The 23131-nt window shown below is 40.7% G+C and overlaps 1 protein-coding gene across 1 annotated transcript; it reads left to right on the top strand.

Annotated features, from left to right (window-relative positions):
* The first annotated feature begins 1508 nt into the window (after positions 1-1508).
* On the top strand, positions 1509-4470 carry LOC147607400 (uncharacterized). The gene is made up of 3 exons (XM_086790339.1): positions 1509-3055; positions 3345-3520; positions 3631-4470. The coding sequence occupies exons 1-3, from the start codon at positions 1648-1650 to the stop codon at positions 4249-4251; spliced, it is 2205 nt and encodes a 734-aa protein (XP_086646465.1). The 5' UTR covers positions 1509-1647; the 3' UTR covers positions 4252-4470.
* The last annotated feature ends 18661 nt before the right edge of the window (positions 4471-23131 follow it).

The raw sequence follows: 23131 nt of genomic DNA, 5'->3' as shown, positions 1-23131 counted from the left end.
GTAGTGGACAATGCAATACATGGTTTGTGTGTTTGCTTGCGAGCCATGATTGGTGATTTTGTTTCGGTCAGTCTTGTTTAATGCAGATATTGTTGGGTATTGTTCTGTGCAATCAAAAAATTGTAGTTGGAGTGGTGTATCAATTTTGTATGGTGATTGATGTGATCTGCTGTAAAAGTTTATCGAGTAACTTCTAATTTTTTGGGGTTTGTTGCCAAATTTCATTCTAATTTTCAAATAGCTTGGAAAAGGTTGCTCGGTGCTTAGTAAGACTCCACACACATACACGCACACACTCACTCACACACGCTTGCACACACATACACGTGCATAGATACATGCACACTTTTTTTTTGTTCAAAACTATGCTTCTATTAACAATGGCTTATGTACAATATAGGAGATGGACTCAAGATAAGTCCATCTTCAAAGAATTTCAGAAGTAGTGGAAAAACACCTCGAACTGGCTAAAAGCAATGTCCTCCAACTGTAAGCAATCATGGAGGGATTGTCACAAATTCATCGTAAAGTAAGCATATGCCTCTAGAGGCATCTGTCCAAACATAGCATTGTTTCTCATCTTCCATATTGTCCATAGAGCCCAATATCTAGTCCATAGAAAGAAAACATCAAAATCAAGAGAGTTGGGCACACCAATCCTATTCAGTGATGTGTTAGATGACATCATTTAGAAGATGAGTGCCATGATTTGAAACCAACTCAACACGAGATCCAAATCTACAAATAATTTTCTCAATTAAGAAACCAATGATTTCTTGGGCATCGTCCTTCCTTATCGGACGAGCCTCATATCACATAGTAAAGTAATCGGCTCCCTTGTCTCTCCAAACAATGCCATAATAAATGTGGTACAATTTTAGAATGAGCTCCCTTGTCTCCAAACAATGCCATAACAGATGTGGTACAATTTCAGAACGAGCTCCACATGTGCGAGCAACAGTAGGTGGCTCCAACTATCCCTCTTTTAGCGAGCATCTCCGGAATAGGGAGGACACCCACTAAACAACACCAAAGAAATAATCTTTGCTTTAAAGGCAACTTACTCTTCCATATACCCCGGAGGTGTTTTTTCCACCATCTTTCACTCTTTTACATATCTTTCTAGTCATGTAGCTTGTCATTTTCAACAAGTGGAGGCAATGGTTCATATGGCTGCAATAACCTTTTAATCTTCCTTTGAATCGATTTATGATGCAAACCCAAGTTATACTCACTGCATGCTTGTGGTAATCCACAACATCATGGAGCGTGCATAAACCCAAGGATGCCAAAAAGTATGCTTTACGTGGCTATTACATAGCTAGCGGTTCTGCAAACAAAGAGGACCAGTGCAAACTTTCGAGTTGTATAGAGTTACCAATTGTAGAATCACCTCTCACCCATGTGGGGTCATTTAGGGGAGTCTTCCAAAATCTTTTTTTTTTAAATGTGAGATTTTTATTTGTACCAAGCAGTGTCCTTCCGGATGAGAGCTGGAAGTAAGACTCAATCACGAGACCTGATAAAATCTTGTAGCCTATGGAGAGCCCACACTTGAGGCCCTCAAAACCACCTAGCATAGATACATAAACACCACACAAGCACACTTGTATACTGCAATTGCCCTAATACAGGCTTGTCCTCGGCATGGCTATGCCTGCATCAGAAGGCTCCATTTCCCGCCACAAAGAGAAAGTTCCGCAGTTCATTTTGGTCCTGGACAGCCATCAGGCCTTGCTTACCTCTTGCATCAGCCAATGGCAGGACCTGGAGCGCCATTTCGCGGACCTGGAGGACGCCCTGCAGAAGAGATCTGAGGAGGTAGTGGCGCGCGAGAAGGCGTTTGAGAGCAGAATTGGCGAAGCGAAAGCCTCACTGGACAAGCGGGAAAGCTCCATCGCCAGCCGTGAGGAAGCTTCTCTTGCCCGTGTACTGCAGCAGAAGGATGCTGCCATCGCCGCTATCGTCGAAGAGAAGAGGAAAGCTCTGGAGGAGCGGAGAAAGAAGGAGGCTGAATCTGCTTCGAAGGTTGAGGCAGGAGGTAAGAAAACTGTTAAAGCAGATGCAAAAACCAGAAAAGCAGCCAAAAGCGAGAAAGATGACCTTGAAACCGTTAAAGAAGACCAGCAAATTGCTAAATATGACTGTAAAACCGAGCAAGAAGGCTCAGAAACTAGTAATGGTGACCGCAAAATGGAGCACAAAGGCCGAGAATCTGCCAAATGCAAAACCGAGCAGGAAGGTCGGAAAAGCGCCTATAATGCTGGCAAAACTGAGCAGGAAGGCCGGAAAATCACCAAAGATGACCAGAAAACCACCAAAGTTGAGAAGAAAGCAGAGCAGGAAGGTCGCAAGTCTCTGAATGATGACAAGAAAATCGTGAAGGAGGATCCAAAAATCAAGAAAACTGACCACTATCTTGTCAATGGAGGAGCTAATGGTGTAGAATGTGGATCTTCTATCAGCCTTGAGGAGGCCATCAATCAGTCAAAGGCTTCTTTTGAGGCTCCAGTGGCTCTTACTTTGAGGTCTTATTGTGAGAAGATGGATGCTCAAGGTCTAAGGAAGTTTATTGTCGATCGCCGGAAAGATATTCATGATCTTCGTACAGAGATGCCAGCTGCACTGCGCACTGCAAGTGACCCTTGCCTCTTAGTGTTGAAGGCCCTGGAGTGGTTCCATGACTTGAAACTTAACTCAGAAAGTGTTAAGGATTGTGCAGCCAGAGCTCAGCGTAGAGCTTGCATTTTTCTCTTGCGGTCTCTTTCTCCTCTCATCGCAGACCCAATTCTTGGAGAAGACTACCCCATTGTGCCTTCCAATGTCAAGGAACTAGCCAAGGTCATGGCAGGGCAATGGCGATCTAAGCTCCTGGATTTTAAAGTCACAGATGAGTACTCTTTGAATGTCCATGGGTTTCTGCAGCTCCTTGCCACATTTGGAATTGCATCAGGGTTTGATGATGATGAACTACTGGATTATGTCATTTCAATATCTCGCCGCAGTAAAACGCCTGAACTGTGCCGGGCTCTGGGATTGACAGGGAGGATACCAGGTTAGGTACTACCTTACATCCACTCTTCTGTGTAACATCAGTACATCTCAACAATCTTTTCATGATCCTTGAGGTTTCGTGATGCTGTTACTAGTAGTTAGCATTTTACTCTTCAAATCACATTTTACTCTTCAAATCATTCCTGAACTCTTTCAAGGAGGCTTGTAAGTTGTCTAGCACATTGACATAGGTCAGTGTTCAGCATCTCAGTAGTTGTCCATGAAGGTTTTGCTATGTTGTTGATTTGATACTGATTGCTACATGATCCTCTCATTGTCCAATTGCACAGGTCTGGTAGACAAGCTTATCAGAGAAGACAAGCCACTAGAGGCTCTGTCCTTTGCAAAGACCTTTGGCTTCATAGAAAGACTACAGCCAGATCTTATTCTGAAATCTTATCTTGAAGATGCTCGAAATTCGGCCCAGATGGTGGTCAAGAAAGCTCCAACAGAGTTGTCCGGCCAGGTGTGTAGCAGCACTTTGTTGAAGGTTTAAAAAGAACAGTTCCCGAAAAGCCTGTCTGATGAATGGCTTTTTCTTTTTTTCTAATTTGAGTTTTATCTTATGGGTTTCAGAATGACGCATGTGCAAGGGAACTTGCTGCGTTGAACTTAATGTTAAAATTCATGAAGGAGTACGAACTGGGCTTGTACTATCCTATGGAGAATGTGAACAAGCGAGTTGCTGAAGTAGAACAAGAGAAAGAGGAGAGAAAAGCATTGGCAGATGCTTTGAGAAAGCAAGCAAAGAAACGTCGTCAGAGTAGTGGTCTTGGTGGCAGCCTCAGCAAAGACAACACCAGAGAGGATGGAAGCGGTGGTTATGATGCTTCTAGCCTTGACAAGCCCAGCTCTGTTAGTGTTCTTGGTAGAGGCTATTATGTGCCCACTGAACTGGGAGTGCAGGGTGGGTCCTTATTTTCATCATATGGAAGTCAAACTGGGTATGAAATGAGGCCTGGCACTACATATGGTCTTGGAAATAGAAGCCAAGTTCCATTAACAAACCCTGGTGGTTTTTTGTCAAGAGATATAGCAGGATCTTCATTGCTTGGTCCAGCTTCTTTGTATCCTATTCCTGCTGGGTCTTCATTAGTTGAACCCGCATCTTCATACCCCATTGTACCTTTACCTTACAGTGGATACCAGTTTAGTACTAGCTTACCCCCACCTTCTCGTTATAGATATCCTTCATAAGGTAATATCTAGCTCAATGTGTAACTACGAACGGCTTTGATCCTTGCGTGGGTGAGTGGTACAGGGGTATATTTTTGTCAAAATATATGGGCATTGAAGTGACTTTGGTGGGCAAGTTTTATTTGCTGTTGTGCTTTCCTGAAGTGTTCCAGTGAGCTGTCATGGCCACATTGTAATTTTGGGAAGGTTTTGGCTGATGCTTTTCTACAGTATCTTTTTTGAATGATTTTGTCAGGTTGAGTGTACTCAGCATGTGGTGTTTCTTAATAGCGCTTCGGTCCATATAAACCATTTTTTTACTTGCATTGACTTGGATTTGCACTGGTTCATTCTCACTCTCTAAATGTCCACATTGTCTGTTGTGTTTTGCTAAACTAGGTGGTGATAGATAGATATTGTGTGTTCTAAAGGGAGCATTGTTCTTGCATTTGATTCATGTGTGCAAAGGTTTAAAAGGCCTAAGGTCATTTGGATTTGGTCAATGTAAGTTGGCAAGAAGATGCCAAAAGGGGTAATGATGTTGATGTATTTGCAATAATGTCATAGGCTGATACATGTGTAGGTGAGGTGGCATGTTAGTAGGTGTCACTTGGATGTAATGCATGGAGATGTTGTTGGGGCTAGCATGTTTGCACTGGATCTCACTACGAAATAAGTTTTTTCTACTTCGGGTTTTGCCTTATCATTGTGCTCATTATAATGCGTATTCATTGGTTATTTCTGTCAACTATTTAAAAAATGGATGTAAAAATCACACTTGATTTTGTATGTGGGGTGCAGGCCTGTGCTCCTAATCTCACCCCATCACTTTTGATCTATTTCAGGTTTCTCCTACTCGAGATGCAAGGGTGTCTCATTCTAAGGTTCAACCGATGTTTTTCGTTGACAAGAAGAGGCAAATATCAGGAGTTCTTTGTGAAAACCACATGTGATTGTGTATGTGGGGTGTGCTCCTGATCTCAACATGAGCAAATGAATGTCATAAGGGGGTAGCTTGGATTCTCTTGTCTAGTTTTCCCTACCTGAGATGTAAGGGTGGTGACCCATTGACCATGAGGGTGGTCAAGGCCTGAAGAAGGTTCGACTTTCAAAGAATATATGTCAAGTCTACTCAAGCCCATGTCTAAGTACAAGCACAATTAGACTATTAGGGGATTCCATTACCAAGTGGAATTGTTGAAATACATGGTGATAGCATTGTGTATTTGAGAAGCAGCATAATTCTTGTATTTGATTCATGTGTGCAAAGGTTTCAAAGGCTTAAAATTATTTAAATTTGGTGAATGTAGGTTTTTATCTTATCATTACGCTCTTAATAGTAATTAGTGTTATCTTAGTCAATCATGAAGCCATTCATTTGCTTTGATCCTTCTTAGTCTAGATGCTACATAGGTCTAAGCCATATTTGTGATTTGGTTTATTGGCTATCCTAGCTTTTGATATAGTAGACTCGGAAACTTTGTTCAACTTGTTCTTGTTAGGCTCTCTCTCTCTCTCTCTCTCTTAAGCTTGCTTTGAACTGATGTTTTCTGAGGATCTCAAGGGACAGTAACTTAGCAGTACCAAATTAGTGGCTAATCACCTCTTACTGAAAGTGCTTGTTCTGTTACATCACACGCACTTATATGCATTAATAGTAGTTTAAGTTAATGCAACAAAAGAGATTCAAGGCATGTTCCAAATATTGTTGAGATCATAAGATGATTAGGCTAAAATTTTAGATCCATACATATCCATCATAAATTTGGAGTTGTAAAAAATGAGAGTTTTATATGTAGTAATAATATGAATATCCTAGAAATCCATGAAATTTGGAGTTGTAAAAGATAAGAGATTTTATTTGCAACGTGGGCTAAATTATAGTAGTCTAAAGTATTAAACAAATAATTCTAAAATAGAATTTATTGGCTAAGTAATGTTAAGGCATGAAAAATAACATAATCTAATCGTAATAAATATTGCAGAAATAATGCTAAGCCATTAAATAACATACTCTAATCGCAATAAATATTGCACAAATAATGCTAAGAGTAAAAAATCATAGTCATAAAACTTTAGACAAAGAAGTGAAGTGTTATAAACGAATCATTACAATACATAAAATGGATTGCAAGAGAAAAAATGGAGCCAGATCACAAGTGCAATTTAACTTTTAATCCCTCCTATTTAATGTGTAGTTCACTTTAGAGATATGACACAATGGTATGCATAATTTACTGCCTATTGTTGCAAAACATATTGTTTATTTTCATTAACACATACATTCTAGCAGCAATTTGGATCTTGGTAATTTTGCCGAATTGGGTTATTTGATTTCTCAGGACTAAAGTGCTAATCCAAGATTTGTCTCAAGGAGGCATAGCGAAAAGCCATCCCATTGCAGTACACTTGCTTGTACACCAGATTCCCTTATGAATTTGGCTCTAGATTTACGATTTTTAGTGCCAACAATCAACCACTTGTGATACTTGTATGCATCCTCCTTAATCTCTCATTTGCAACCAAACTAGTGTTTGTTCTCTTCATTGGCATTGCAAATCAAGTAGTCTGTGCCCACAACCATGCCCCGCTGTTCAAGTTAAGAGCTTGCCTTGCCTTTGCCAAAACATATGTGTCATTGGGAGAGCTTTGTCTTAGAACTACAAGATACAACTTCTTGTTGTGTGGGTGTGCTAGCTCGTAGTCTAGATCCTTGCTCCATTGTCACACGGAGAGTTCCATAGCCATAGGGTGTGAAGAAAGAGCTTGAGCCACCTTTTAATAGAGGTAAGAAGAAGATTCCTACACTATGGTGGGTGGAAGAGGGGAAGCTCATACAAGGGAGAATCCTGCAATCAAACATATCCAAGCAATCATCCATCAAGCAAGCATGTATCCATTAAAACACAAGCAAGCAAGAGAGTAGGAAGAAAAGGGAGAGCTCACAAGTATTATTATGCAAGGGCAATGATTGTCCGTTGCTTAATGTCAAAAATACCTTTATACAAATGTTCAATGTTCACACTTGGCTAGGCATACCTTAAAGCATGATGTGGAGGTTGATGTTGAAGGGGCTCATGATTGCTCACAAGGATGGGTCACATAGAATGGTAATGCAACATTGAGGATAACCATATAATTGCACCTATTAAGGAGGAGATGGATCGTACCATCACCATCATGGACCAAACTTTTGCCCACCATGGCCTCCATCCAAAGATGTACCTGGAAGGATGTCAATATAGTGACAATGCACACTTTGTAGTGGTTTTATGTTTAGCAAGTAACCTTATTCAATTTGGTTATTCTCACTCTCTCCAATTAAGGAGAACCATGAGCCACTTCTTGAAGCGTGTTTGGCTAATCAACATCTTTGACATCTTTGGTATACCCACATTCCTTGTGTGGGGGTTATGTCCTTATAGTGGTGCACATATGACTCTATGAAGGGATAGGAGTAAAAATAGGGTGAAGGAAAGAAAGCTTTGGAGTCGAGATAGTTTTGCTACTTTTGATGAAGGTAAGAAGAAGATTCCTACACTATGGTGGGTGGAAGAGGGGAAGCTCATACAAGGGAGAAACTTACAATCAAACCTATCCAAGCAATCATCCATCAAGAAAGCATGAATCCATTAAAACACAAGCAAGCAAGAGAGTAGAAAGAAGAGGAAGAGCTTATTACGCAAGGGCAATGATTTTCCGTTGCTTAATGTCAAAAATACCTTTATACAAATGTCAAATGTTCACGCTTGGCTAGGCATAACTTAAAAGCATGATGAGGCGGTTGATGTTAAAGGGGCTCATGATTGCTGGCACAAGGAAGGGTCGCATAGAATGGTAATAAAACATTGAGGATAACCATATAATTACACCTATTAAGGAGGTGATGGATCGTACCATCACCATCATGGACCAAACCTTTGCCCACCATGGCCTCCATCCAAAGATGTACCTAAAAGGATGTCAATATAGTGACAATGCACACTTTATAGTGGTTCTATGTTTAGCAAGCAACCTTATTCAATTTGGTTACTCTCACTATCTCTAATTAAGGAGAACCATGAGCCACTTCTTGAAGCGTTTTGGCTAGTCAACATCTCTGACATCTTTGGTGTACCAACATTCCTTGTGTGGGGGTTATGTCCTTATAGTGGTGCACATATGACTCTATGAAGGGATAGGAGTAAAAATAGGATGAAGAGAAGAAAGCTTTGGAGTCGGGATAGTTTTTCTACTTTAGAACCAGTATGGAGGGCCAGGGTATGATGTGAGAATAAAAAAACACCAAGTTATGTGACGAGAGGAAGAATAAAACATTGGGTTTATCACCTGTGTTGAGCTTGGCACCATTGACAAAAATGGTATTAAAAATCTACAAGTCATGTAGGTAATCACGAGAAGAGGCTTCATGTGAACCCGCATTTTGATGCACCTTGAAGCTACACTTGCCCAGTTTTTTCCTGCTTGCCGTTGGTGGAGTCTCATGCTTTGAGAATTGAGAGCTTCATTAGTGTTAGAAGAACACTGGCGTTAAAAGAACACACCACCTTGGAGTGTATGACATCATTGGGAAATCTTGGTTGAATTTTTGCTTTTCGTTACATCAATGGCCAAGCTTGAGACTTTAGAAAACAGATACAGTTGTAAAAAAACCATCAAAATTAATTGCACACCTTTATTTTGACAAATTGGTAGAGTTGTCTTCTTTTGCTACTTCTTCTTCTTCTTGCTTTTTGTTTTTTTAATTGTCCCATCTTCTGTCTTCCTTTTTTCCTTTTCTTCTTTTCCCCACTTCTTCTTCTCTTTTCTCACTTCCTTTTTTCTTCCCTTCTTTTGATCCCTCATTCCTCTTTTCTTTCTTTCTCCACTACACGTAGCTTTTTCATCGTTTTCTCCTCTCTTTTCCTTTTTTCTCTTTGTTGTTTCTGTCTCCCTCTTCTTTCTTGGTTTCTTCTTCTTCATCCTTTTTGCTTTTTTCTTTATCCCTTCCCCTCTTATTTCTCTTATTATTATTATTATTATTATTCTTCTTCTTCTTCTTCATTCATTTCCTCTTCTTCTTCTTCTTTTTCTTCTCCCTCCCTTACTCTTCTTCTTTTGCTATAACTTTTTTACATGTAGTGGCGTATGCATGTACATGTGATCAGCTTATGCATGCATGCATGTGTGTGTGTGTGTGTGGTTGAACCACATAGCTGGTGGGGTCTTAAGCCATGCAAGCGGAGGAAGCTAATGGGAGGGCAAGTGTAATTGTTGGAGTGAGAGACAAAGGTAGCAACACAACATAGATGCAACAAGAGAGCAAAGATATAAAGAAGCACAATGCTTACACACTCACTCATAAAGTGAAGTGAAATGATAAGGTCACCTACACACTCGCTCATAAGTGTGTGTGCACATGCTCAGGGAAAAAACCTCCTAAAGCGGGAAAAAGTACCCTGGCCCATTATTAGCCTACATACACATCACTACCATATAAATGGGTGCAAATCCCCCATGTAGTGATGATATGAACATGTACATGGATCTATAGAGGAATCATGTGGCTGATCAATCCAAAGCTTTGTGAAAAGCTTTAACTGTCTCTTGTGAGAGAATTTTTCATGAATATATATGCCACATTATTTTGTGTATAGAGACACAATCCAGGTTAATCTCTTGTCTCATGTAATGAGCTTCTTCTTGACATAATGATAATGCACCTCAATGTGCTTTGTTATGCAAGCATGAAACACTAGGTTCCTTGCAAACAGCCAGTAGATTGTTGTCCACCAACACTAAGATCTACCAAAAGGCATCTGAGCCATACACACTCCACATTTGTGCTATAAAACCTACCCTGTACTCAGCATCATAGCTTGAAGTGGCCCTTGTAAGATACTTCTTACTGAGCTATGATATATATGAAAGACTAAGATGATGAAAGTAATAGCGACTACTAGTGGACAATTGCATGCCATAACATCCATCCCAATCTGAATCACTTTGAAAGCATACAGCTGAATATCACCCCCCTTAGCATAGAATAGCCCAAGGGATGCTCACTTGGAAGATTTCGAGCATCTTTCGTGATTGTGCATAAATCTATTCAAACTGGGAGATCCCAAACTGAATTTTTGGCCTCACATTGCATATATAGATGGTAACCTGATAAAGTGATGCATAAGGGTTCGCCTCTACATCTTGGAGAATCAGCCTAGCACTTGTTTGTTAACTCCATTTTGGGTTAACTTAGCATCTCTCCATTTCATAAGAGAGATAGCATAACAAGTGCCATGAAATGACACTCTAAACATTGTAATTATGAGAATAGCTAGCTATGCGAAACTATGTAACTTGTAAGCTTCTAGAACTTTCATCTATCATTAAGTTTTAGGCACCCAACTGTGAGTAAGGGTGAGTGGTATAAATAACAACATTCTCATAATGCAAGACACAATACCTCTCTATGCCAATTGAGTCTAGTCTTATCTCCTTGCTCTCTTGTATCTATGGTGAGAGAGAGAGAGAGTGTGTGTGTGTGTGTGTTGAGAGGAGAGAGAGATACATTCTTGGTACATGTTCATCTTATTCTTGTGTTCTTGAGTGTGAGAGTAGAGAGGAGTGAGTGTCCTTATATGGAGAGTAGAGAGGAGTGAGTGTCCTTATATGGAGAGTAGAGAGGAGTGAGTGTCCTTATATGGAGAAAGGAAACCTCATGGTGATAGCTCGAGGAGGAGGCAAGAGAGTAGAGCTAGCACTAGCAAAAAGCTTGGAGTCTATTGAGATACGATCTTAGATACCGGAAAGTTTCCCATGATGACAAGTTAAGGTAAACATTGTCCATTGCACTAGGAGAGAGATATGGTGTAGTCTGGGTGAGGGAATGTAGCTGATTGATAGCTCAATTTACGACCGAGCTAGAATCATGGAGAGAATATAGGAGAAATCAGGGTGAGGGAACTTCAGCGCAACTCGGTAAGGAATCAAGTAGGAGAGAAATCAGGGTGGTGGAATGTAGCTAATTGACAACTCAGTTTATGAGCTAGAATCATGGAGAGAATATGGGAGAATCTCATTAGGATCACCTAATCAGATGTACTCAAAGCCTATATAATGAGGCTCATATTCATGAATAAACTATCCTCACGCTTTATATTATTATGCTAGTTCTATTAATTGCTTTAGTTGTTAATCACTTAATCATATGCTTACTTAGGCTTAATCCACCATGATAATGATTGTGTTTGATCAACCATGAACTTCAACATGGTATGAGAGCCTTGTTATTCATTTTATCTCCTACTTGCTATGTCGAGTACACTTGCGCATCACTACTGCAATCTCCTTTCGCTTGTTGCAATCTCCTGCGATCTGCTCAGTGTGACCACCTTATTGACGACTAACTCAAGTCCTTTTGCTTGCTACCAATCACAATCGCTACCACTCTTCCTCGAGACGATCTCTTGCAGCACACTCTATTTGCATTTGTTGCTTTGTTACACGTCATGGAGCACACTGACTTCCTCATCAACTACATCAGCACTGTACTGTGTGCAGCCATACAAAGGCTACGTGCCCTGTTCGTCTCAGCTAGAGTACCCACGACTACTGCTAGCTATCTTTCCATCCTGTAGAGCTGACTCCATGCACCACCTTGTCATGTCAACTCCGTGCACTACTTTGTCTTCCAAGTGGTGCTCTGCTTTAGTCAGCATCTGAGATCAAGCATATCACAAAAAGAGATCTTATATGGAATTGGATTTCTCAAGCTGGAAAGCCTTTGTGCCATACAAAGAATACAAGGAACAATCCAATGTCGTGGGGCTTTAACCAACCACACTCAGGAGCATAAGAAATAGCTCAACTGAGAAACCAAATGACCTAGCGGACAAATGCATAGTCGGAGTGTGTCACTCACCTCTTGAAAGCTTGTTGCCTGGGATTCTCGTAGGAAATGATGTTGCCATGTAGACACTCGAAAGACCCACTCAACCATTACCAGTGTCACCGTAATCCAAAGGAAGCTCGACCCTCCTCACAACTTAATCTCTCATGTGCAATCAAGCAAGCACACATAAGAGCTCAAACAAGCAAGCAAGCAATAGCATAAGATAGTAGATACAGAAGAAGAGCACTCTATTGAATTAGCATAAAAGAATGAGTAGTGAGAGTTACATTTTAGGTTTTGTAGGTGACCTCTAGGGTTCACACTCTTGGGTAGCCAAAGTTAAAAGTCAGGTCCTCGGGTTCATTTGGCCACTCTATTCTAAAGCTATCACTTTCAACCTAGGATCCCGTGGTGCGCCATTAATAGAGCACACAAAAAAATCTACAATACATTATTTTCCAGTGAATTTTGGCCATTCTGATGCCTGTGGCCCAAAGGAGGTGAAAATAATACAATGGCCGACATTGAACGCCACAAAGGTCTCCGACAAGGGTTCACATGCCCCTCTTCTTTATGTGAATTCCATCCTCAAAAGATGTTTATGAAGATGAATGGATGTCATATACTAGAAGGCATATTGCGATACTTGCACAAAACACAAGTCAATGAGTAAAAGATATCTCGTAAAAAGAAACAAGGAGTGGAAAGAAAAGGATGTGCATGCATGGAGTGTTTTTTTTTTGGTTATAACTGGTCTAATGTTAATCATGTGTCATAAAGAGGAAATTTAAGGCCAATGTAACTTAGAGGTTGGTAGTAAGTCTATCCATACTTGAGCTGATCTTAGTCACATACCTACAGTTATGGTTCAGTCTCAAGGTACTCAGACTTTGTGAAGTTAGAAGGCAAGATGATTAGATTTTGTTGAGGTGTTTTTTTAAATTTCTAAATATATAAGAATTAGGCACCAACCCGTGGAGGCTAAGGAAATGGCCCATAGATCTCTGCCACCAAGAGTATCAAAAGACTATGAAAAATCTCCTAATTATAGCATTGGCACAGACTCTTCTTTATTAACTTTTTTTGACGCACACCCCATGAGGACGACCAAGGCATCAGCCTCAAGGTACTGTGAGGAACCAAGAGTCCTACCAGGATCGTACATGGCGATAGTTATCATCTTGGTCATTTTTGTGTTTTGTTTTGTTTTTTTTCTTTTTTCTTTTATTTATTTTTTACTATTGACCTAAAGGATTAGAATATACCTAAGGACTTTACTAAAATCTGGGTGGGAGTACATGGCATACTCCATCGGTACATTTCAAACATCAGTTAGAAACAAATATGTTTATCACTCAATCTTAGAAATAGTAGGCCTTAGGGTTCCTCTAAGCAACAAACATAAGAGACTTTAGTCATAAATTCATTTAGTTAATGCATGAATGCATGGAGGTGCAGTGAAGAAGAATTTGAAAGATTGTCATAGTCTAGGATACACCTGAGCAAGTCAAAAATTCCAATCCATATCGAGGTTACGTGTGTTGTAAAACTGGACTTGGTGTACCATGATGGAAGAATTTAGACCACAACTCAATAACCTATAAAACAGATTTATCTAGCAAGCTCATCGTCAGATAACCATAGTTCATTAGCAAGTTTTGATTCGACATCACTAGGTGGGTCTTCCTCCTCACTTGGGCCTTCTAAGATATAATCTGATGCTGGATTAGTAGGAAATGATCTCAATGCATTATGGCTATAAAATGGCATAGGAAATGATCTCAATGCATTATGGCTATAAAATGGCATAGGCACTATAGGTAAGGTGACCAAGCAACTCTCGCCCTGAGAAAAGCTGCAATAAACTCCCTTACTACTACCCAAAATGGACATGGCATGGGTAAAAGTATCTCATGAAGTGATGGGATGAGTGCACGATAACTCTCTTATCTAGCAAGCTCATCACGTCAGATAACCATAGTTAATAAGAAAGTTTTGACTCGACATCACTAGGTGGGTGTTCCTCCTCACTTGGGCCTTCTAAGATATAACCTGATATTGGATGAGTAGGCGATGGTCTCAATGCATTCTGGCTATAAAATGACATAGACACTACAATAAGGTGGTCAAGCATCGCACGCCCTGAAAAGCCATAATAAACTCCCTTACTACTACTTAGAATGGACACAGTGTGGGTGAAAGTATCTCGTGAAGTGATGGGGTGACTGCATGATAACACTCTTATCTAGCATGCTCATCTTGTTAGATAGCCATATTTTATAAGCAAGTTTTGACTCGACATTACTAGGTGGGTCTTCCTCCTCACGTGGGCTATCTAAGATATAACCCAATGTTGGATGAGTAGGCAATGGTCTGAATGCATTCTGGCTATAAAATGGCATAGACACTACATTAAGGTGGTCAAGCACCTCATGCCCTGAAAAGCCGTTAAAAAACTCCCTTACTACTACCCATAATGGACATGGCCTGGGTAAAAGTATCTCATGAAGTGATGGAGTAAGTGCATGATAACGCCCTTGCCTCCATCGCTCGTTTGCTTCCGCAAGGGGTGTTCTTACTTGATTAGGTCCATCACTCATCTGCTTCCTCAAGGGGTGTTCTTACTTGATCAGGTCCATTGACCACCACCACGTAAAGAACACTCAAGTCATCATGCCTTTGCGGCATTACTCCTACCATGAATTGAAGTAATGATGTCCCATAGCAAAGATGGGATGATGTAAATAGCAGACGTCACTCACATGCATGGCATGGAGTGATGGGTGAAATTTGTAACAAAATGTTCTTAGGATGTACATGCACACAAGATGGGCCTAGGCACATATGGGCTTAGGATCATTTACATGTGGGATTAGGGCACATGGGCCTTGTGAACTATAAAAGGTATGTGCTCTAGGACTATTGTACCTATTGACCTTTTTGAAACCTTTGGAGCATCATTATACTTTACTATCCATTGTTATTAGTACTAATCTTTCAAGCTTTTCCTAATCCAAGGCTAACCTAGATGTTACTATCAGCAAAGCGCATGCATGCAGCATCATAATGGCCTCGCAACAGCTTAGCTAGCAGTTCTACCATGATAGGCAACACATCGTTGGTGGCTTCATCAGAGGCTCAATAGGCATCATAGTCAATAGCCATTTCTACAGTCGCCGACACCATTTTTCTACAATACGTACAAGCATCATAGTTAACAACAATTTTTTGACAGTACGTACACCATTTCTTGATCTATGCATTTCACAACAACGTTCATCTAATGCCTAGCAAAGCTCAAGTCATCAATACACAGTGTATCGTTTTAAAAAAAAGAAGAAAATAGTAGTCGTCAATGCTTTTGCAAGCTCAAGCCTTCACAACACGCAACGCGTCGCCAATGCTTTTGCAAGCTCAAGCCTTCACAACACGCAACGCGTCGTCAGATCCATTATAGCAAATGCGTAACACATTGTTTTCAAAAGATTAGCAATCAAACTTATGTTAATCATTTTTTAATATATTAATCACTATTTTTAGAACCCTTAATCCCCTTTATCCCTTGATTATCTTAATTTTCTTAAAGTTTTTAGATTTCTTAAATTTCTTAAATTTCTTGATATGCCTAATTTTTGGATTAGGGTTTTCAAAGATTTTAGTAAACCAATATTGAGTAATTTTCTTGCATAATCTTGTTTAGAGAGCCTACAGTTTCAAATATCAATCCTTAAAGCACTAATTTCTTCAAGATCAAACACTAGATTACCAAATCTTTGAGTTCTTGGAGAAGCATTACAAGAAGAAGATTGTTGTGCAGAAAATCAAGATTGCTATGCAAAGTTTTCAGATTACTATGTAGAATATTCAAATTGTTGTGTAGAGTTCTCAGATTACTATTGCAAAGTTGTAGAGTGCTATGCTGAATGCAAATTCGTTGCAATTTTAAACAAATTTCAGTGCAGTTCATGAATGAATTTTTCAACAAATCTTGACATAAGTGCACAAACTTTCACTTCATTTCATGTTTCTTGAATATTGTACAACTAAGGCTTACTCAACAAACAACAAATTGAAAAACAGAGGCTTCTTATTGGTAGTCAGAGGGCTTCATGAAAGACCATCCGAAGCTCCTATAAGTCGCTTGCAAGGTCGCATAAGGCAATCACTCTCTCTCACTCCCCCACACAAGCATAAATCATACAAGCATAGAAGAGGCACAATGCTAGAATTCTCTCTCTCTCAATCTCTCTCAAGACACAAAGAAGATCTCTCTATAGTACAAAAGGGGATTGTGTCTTTTTATTTATGATAAATTACCTTATATACATTTGGCCCTTATTCACACTTAGGCGTCCAAAAATTACTTAACTAGGCCTTGGGTGGCCAATATCTCATAATGTACAACTTTTATAGTGTCGTTTCATGACACTTATTAATGTTCTCAATTGGAGGAGATTGTTTGTTAATCCAAAGTGGGATTAACATCCCCCCGTTCCTAATGTAGGTTGTGTCCTCAGAACTTGTTACTGAGGTCTAAAGACCTGGTCACCGAAATCATGTCGATAGAAATTTCTTCATGATTGAAGCTTCCTGAGTGTGCGTGTGAACATTGAGTGGGAGCGCCAAAATCATGTGTCCACCATGTCTTCGAACGTGGCATGCATGTAAGCTGGAAGACATCTTAGACGATGGTAATAGAGCATCATGTCCCGGTCAGATGGTAATAGAGCATCATGTCGGTCAGATGGCCCTTGATTCATGTTGAACTTCAATTGCTCAGCTTTAGGTTGATCAATTAGGATGGCAAAAATTTCAAAAATCTAACAATTATCGCAATTGTTAGGTTTGAAATTCATCGCCATGCTTGTATCCATGTAAGCATTTGTTTCCTTTACTCCCATATGTCTGGAAATGTTGTTGGCATGAAGATCAGAAAGTTGTAGCAGACATGGGAAGTAATTCTTCTAAATCAGGGTGAGGTACTCGTAGAGGGTATGGCACATAGTGCTGCTTTATTGGTGTGATCTCGGAGTAGGCTTCTGGCATAATCTGTTGAGTTGGCTCAAATGGAGTAACTTGCATGAGAACCTTGAACATCAACTTGGGATTTAAGAGAGGATTGCCAGTGTGAATGAAGCCCTCGTATTCTGCACCAGACAATGATTCCAAAATTGTGTCATTAGTGAAAGCTTCAATATTATCTTGGGGAATCGGATAGCATACCTCTTGATGGTGATGTTGGGGAGATGGGTGAGTAGCCAGTATCTCCTCGGGAGCGAGAGGGTTAGTGGAAAACTCTATCTGAGGAGTGAAAGTAGAGAATATGTAGTCGGCTTGAGATGTGTTAGTAGGTGGTGTATTAGGATAGGGGTTAAGGAGCTTACTAGCGACATTACAATAGACGAGGTAAGTGGACTTTGAAGATGAAGACGAGGTTTCTTCCTAACCATGACCTATGCTAGGGGGTGGCTTGCAAGATTTTATAAACTCTTGTAAGTTAGGGATTTCCTCGAGATTTATAGTAGGATATTCAATATGGGTGGCATCAAAATTGTACTTTACATTGGTTAAAATGGATTCTAAGTGTTTGTAGGTATTAGAGTATAGTTTTAGAATTCCAAAAGGATGACCAATATCATGACAAACTCATCTCCTCTCACACATCGTCTTAGCACCTTATCTTTTCCTAGCTTATATAGTTCTCTTGCAATTAGTTAATAAGGTGCAGCAAGCTTGATAAGCCGTCGCATTTTATCTTTGTTCAAAGGTATTTCCTGCAAAAAACCATGAGCTAGATAATCTGATGATTCCTCACTCCATTTGAGTACCATGTTCAGTTTAAATAAACAAGCATCAGGGAGATCATCTTCGACACCAGTTGTTGGTTCCCCATTTGGAATTCTTGACATATGATCAGCTCTAACAGATATTGTGTTCCTTTTCTTATCGTGATTGTAAAGTCAAATTCCAACAATAATAGCAACCATCGTGTGATTTATTCCCATGGTGCAAGGCTTATTCACTAAGTACAATAAGGCTTAATGGTCTATGAAGAATACAAATTTGTTAAGTCCTTAAATTCTTTAAGGAGGGCAACGAGCTCATCTTCTTTAGCCGAAGTCAAGTCCTTTTATCAATGTATACGGGTCTGGCTTCCTCCCCTGGTCCTGTAATATCAACTTCCTTGACTTCCGTCGGGCCATTGTATGATGTGGATAGCCCATCCTCCTTAACCCTTCTTGCCACCGGTCGGACCACTTTCCGTTCATCTCAATAGTGTAGGTTTTGAAGTGGTCGAGTGTACTAAGAGTAAGTCTGGTTTGTCCTCATTTTCACTTTTTGTTTTAGTCATGATCTTTCTAGCCTCACGTTCCGCTTTTGCCAAAGTTTTATTGCGTTTTTGACGCTCAACTTTTGTAAGCTTAGGTGTTTCTAGCTCTGGAAGGGCGACTCTCTCCTTGTGTCTTCCTTCCAGTGATATCTTACTCAACTCCTCATCCAAATCCTTAGAAAACTCATTATGTACCTTAGTGGCCTCAAGGTATCTTAGCCACTAAGCATCTGTGGGTTTTCTTCCTAATAGGGTTTTTCGTCAGACAATATATCATTTCTATTTTTGCCACCTTCTGAGGCATTGAGAATTGGTACCTACGGCTTGTGTTATGGTCCCTTCTATGCTAGAGGTCTCCTCTTTTGATGCTTCATCAATGGTTTGAATATAAACCATATAGACAGAGGTCGTTATAGGGACAGTTCCAAATTCCACATACTAGGTCTCGCTGGGTTGCATCACATCTATGGTAGCTAGCACATGCATCCAGTTTTCATTGACGTCTGGAGGAGGAAGTGATGCATACATTTCTGTTTTCTCTTCTTCCTCCTTGGAGTTTTCCACCGTGGGCTAGCATATTTGTACAGATGTGGTCCATTCCATTGTGACCGAATCCTTAGCGAACAATTACCCTTCCATGGGATGTGCTTTCCATGTTCTCAGATCTATCTTTAAAATTTGTGAATCCCTACGCACATACACGTGATCTAATGCCCAATCATGCACCAATTTGGATTCTCTCATGAAGGGTCTCCCCAATATTATGTCATATGAGTCCGGTTGGCACAGGAAGTACATTACCACAAATGTATGATGGTAGTGAAACGTAAAGAGTTTGAGTTTCATATTCTCCAGAAGTCCAATTGGCCTTGAAGATGTTTCGTCAGCCATTTTAACGATTAGATATGCCTTTTTTAGATTGGGTGTTAATCTAATTCTAGGATTAACAAGAGCTACCGCCATTATCTTATATCAAGGAGTCATAGTAGATACACCAAAGGGTCATACATTCAAGATACGAGAAATAGTGTCCAAAGCTACAACTTGGATAGGCGCTCGTAATGTGTGACGGAGTATTTATGGCGATTCCCGCTTCAAGAGCGTGTGGTAGCAAGATAGGATGAAGTCCTAAGTGATGTACTTCATGGATATATTATGAGATTAGTCAATGTAATAGCATTAGGTCTCTTATGAGCCTAATGCTATTATGAGATTAGTCAATGTAATAGCATTAGGTCTCTTATGAGCCTAAAGTTCCCGATCGACCACAGTTTGAGTGTGAACACTTATGGCCATGTATATAAGTGAATTTCTCTCATAATACAATATACTCTCCCATTGTGCAATTGAGTATTGCTCTTGCTAATCTCTCTCCCTAATGCATGCTAGTGAGTGTGTTTGAGTGAAGTGAGGTGAGAGGAGGGACAAGGACCCGTAGTGCAACGCGGCGGTGTGACAACGCTCGGGAGGCATGGTGGAATTGCTTCTCACAAAAGGAGTTGTAGAGTTTTAGAGCTTGGAGACCTCAAGGGTTATGAGCTCGGCCATTAGAAAGATCCTCACCATAGTTGCGGTTCACCAAGTAATCTCTTTTTGGATGTGTTTCAATGAAGGTTAGGGTGAGCCAAAACATCGGGTTTTCCCTAGTTCTCCTAGCAATGTTTTGTGATGATGCTAACCCCCGCCCCACCATCTAGGATAGCCAATGTGACTGGTACCCACTATAAATCGGGATTGTGGCATTTGATGAATCGGGATTGTGGCATTTGTGTCATCGCTTTCATAATAACACCCCAGTTGATTAACTGGTATCTTAATGACTCAGGTTTGTGTTGTGTATCTTAAGGTTCTTTTTGCCAAAAGTGGTAGAACCTCCTCTATAGTATTGGTTGGCTTTAGTCTGCCTTCTAGCCATTCTTTTATGTCCATCCATAGGGTTAATGAATTGCATAATAGGTTCCCTAATAGCATCTGTACAGGCGTGGACAGTACAGCGTGCGAGACTTCCTATATCTCTGGGTTCTTTAGAGATTGAGTTTTCCCCCCAGGAGTGTGTCTCGCATTCATCCATAAGAAAGGAATGGATGGACTCACCCAGCGCATTTTCCTCAAACATTCTGGACATTGTGTTTGCTTGAGATCCCTTTTCTATTTCTTCTGGAGAATTGGAGTAGGTACATCCAATTCCCTTTCCCTTGTTGGCTCATTTCGTAGATACATTGTATCCCTGACCCGGTTAGCCCTTAGCTTGGTTTCATGAAGCTGTTGGAATTCTTTTACTAAGGCCCTGGCATCTTCGAGCTATCTTATTTCCTCATCGTCGTCGGCATTGGGGTACTCACCGACTCCTTTCGAAGCTGTTGGTTTCTCCCTTTGTTTTCGCATTTTCCTCATAGTATTCTTCGCTAAGTCCTACTTCACGTACCACATCAACATCTTTTGATGGCTCTTCAATCAATACTTGGTTGATTTTAACTTGTGGTGGTTGTGGCGATAGAACTGGTGGTGGTAGAGGTGAAGCGTCTTGTACCCGAAACATCCCCCTAGGAAGAGTTGGGTTGTCCTATAGCAGCAGTGATCTGTCCAGGTGTCGGTAAAGCCAATGGAGCTCTAGGTGCTGGTAGCTGTGTAACATTTTGGAATCTTAGATATCGGCACATTGAAGTGTCATGATTCCCTAATTTTACACAGTGTGCACAATAGAGTAATGGCCTTGCTCTTAATTGTGGACATTCGATGGTAGTCTGATTCAATCTGCCCATAGAGAACCATACCAATTCCCTGCTGTGCGGGGGTAAAGATGGTTATGCCCATGCCTAGATGTTTCTCTTCCCTCCTTTACCTTCAATTTCTCTAGTATTGCATTACTGAGTTCGTCCACAATCATGTTTCGGACTTGCTTGCTCAAGTTCTAATTTCTTGGTGACTCGAGACATGAGAAGTCATAGTTGTGCTGAAGATATTCTGACATCTTCCGCCGGCTGTGGCAATTCCTGCATCTTATCTTCATATTCAATTGTTGTCAGTTTGCAACATGCATCAAGAGTAGCTAGTCAAGCTAGTACCAGATAATCATGCATCTTGTAGCCTCTAACCCCTCTCCGGAAGCAAGGCAATAACTGATCAGTTAACCTCTCCCATAGTTTGCACCTTGAATTTAAGTGCTTCAGTCGAGACACATAGTATCTCATCGACTCCATTTGTTTGATATTATGCAGGTGTGACACCCCCACAGGGGTCCATCTATCACCACTTCTGTCAAAGCTGGGCACAAACACATTCTTGAGTCGTTGTGAAGTTAACCTTATCCTCGGGTTTGAGGGTTTGGAACCACTGATGCACTTTCCCTTCCAGGGTCAGTGTGAGAAAGCATGAATCATTGTCACATCATTGATAGGTTCACAGGTTTTGCATGTGGATTAACAAATCTCTACATGTTGGATAGAATCTACGTCGCCAAAGAATTTTTTGACAAGTTTGGAAATGATATGTGGCTTCATCTGGGAGGGTTAGGATTCTAGAGCAGTGCCTAGTTCTTTGACCATTCCTTAGCCCATATCTGCCGCCATATTTAATAGATCTGTCCTTGTGGCTACATTAAGGTCAATGGTTGGATCTATCCTTGGTCTTTGAGCAAAATTTCCCCCCTCCTAGAGATCGTCCTCTTCCCGTGTTGGCTCTTCTAGGTATCTCCAGTCCATGGCATGGTCTTGCACCAACGGTACCTTGGAGTGGCTCATCATTAGTTGCCTTTGTACGCATTTGTAGAATTAAAAGTTTCACATCCTATAGGAACGTAGGATGATTGATCATCTGCTCAATATCATTTTTGGTGTACAGACGGTCCTCCACTTTGCCTGCCACTCTTACTAGATTATCCTCTTCTTCCAGGGTTACAAACCCTTCCTCAGCTTTGGGATCCTCATTTATGGGTTCTAAGTTTGGAATTTCTCCCTCACTTGTTCCCGTGAGTAATTCCGACTCCTTACCCCGTGATTAGAGTAGGTTTGAACGTTCCATCTACTTTTGTTCAGCTCTCGCTCTTTGAGTATCGAGCTCTTGTTTCCTTAAGCTCAATTCTCATAGGCTGTCATTCCACCTCTCTCCTTCTGAGATCTAACTCTACTTCATCAAAGGTGGGGAAGAATACTTGACCCATCTTGGCCCCACCACTATCCATGTCCCGTCTCATTCGGGGGGGTGCCGGTGTTCGACACCCTTGAATTTGACATTTGGATGAGCACTTCTTGTCTTGGATCAAGTCCAGTGTTGGTTGACGAACCCATGCACGCATATTGTGCTTCTTTGTCATGACTAGTTTGGAGAACAAAAAATCCCCGGGTGATATCAATGATACCACTGGACCTGGTTGGGGAGGATGGTTTCTCCTCTTCCTCCCCAAACCCAGAGTACCTTAGCTCTTCTTCCATGGACTCTTCACTACTAGTTTCAATGGTGGTCAGGTTCCTTATATTAAGACACTCAAGTGAGTGCTTGATGAGTGACCTGAACCCACACTTTTTTGATAGGAAGATCCTGGGTGATTTGATGCACTATCGTCAGGTGTAAGATCATCTCCGATGAGCTTTCTAGATCCTAAGTGCATGTATGCATGATTTGATAAGCTACTTTCATGACCCAATTTAGTTTTGATCAAATTCTATTGATCTGTTTCTGAGGCTGTGAGATTGCAAAACAGA

This window comes from Cibotium barometz, chromosome 55, assembly GCF_041138505.1.
Source record: "Cibotium barometz isolate CiBa-2024 chromosome 55, ASM4113850v1, whole genome shotgun sequence".
Lineage (NCBI taxonomy): Eukaryota > Viridiplantae > Streptophyta > Polypodiopsida > Cyatheales > Cibotiaceae > Cibotium > Cibotium barometz.
This window is presented reverse-complemented; position numbering and strand designations above follow the sequence as displayed.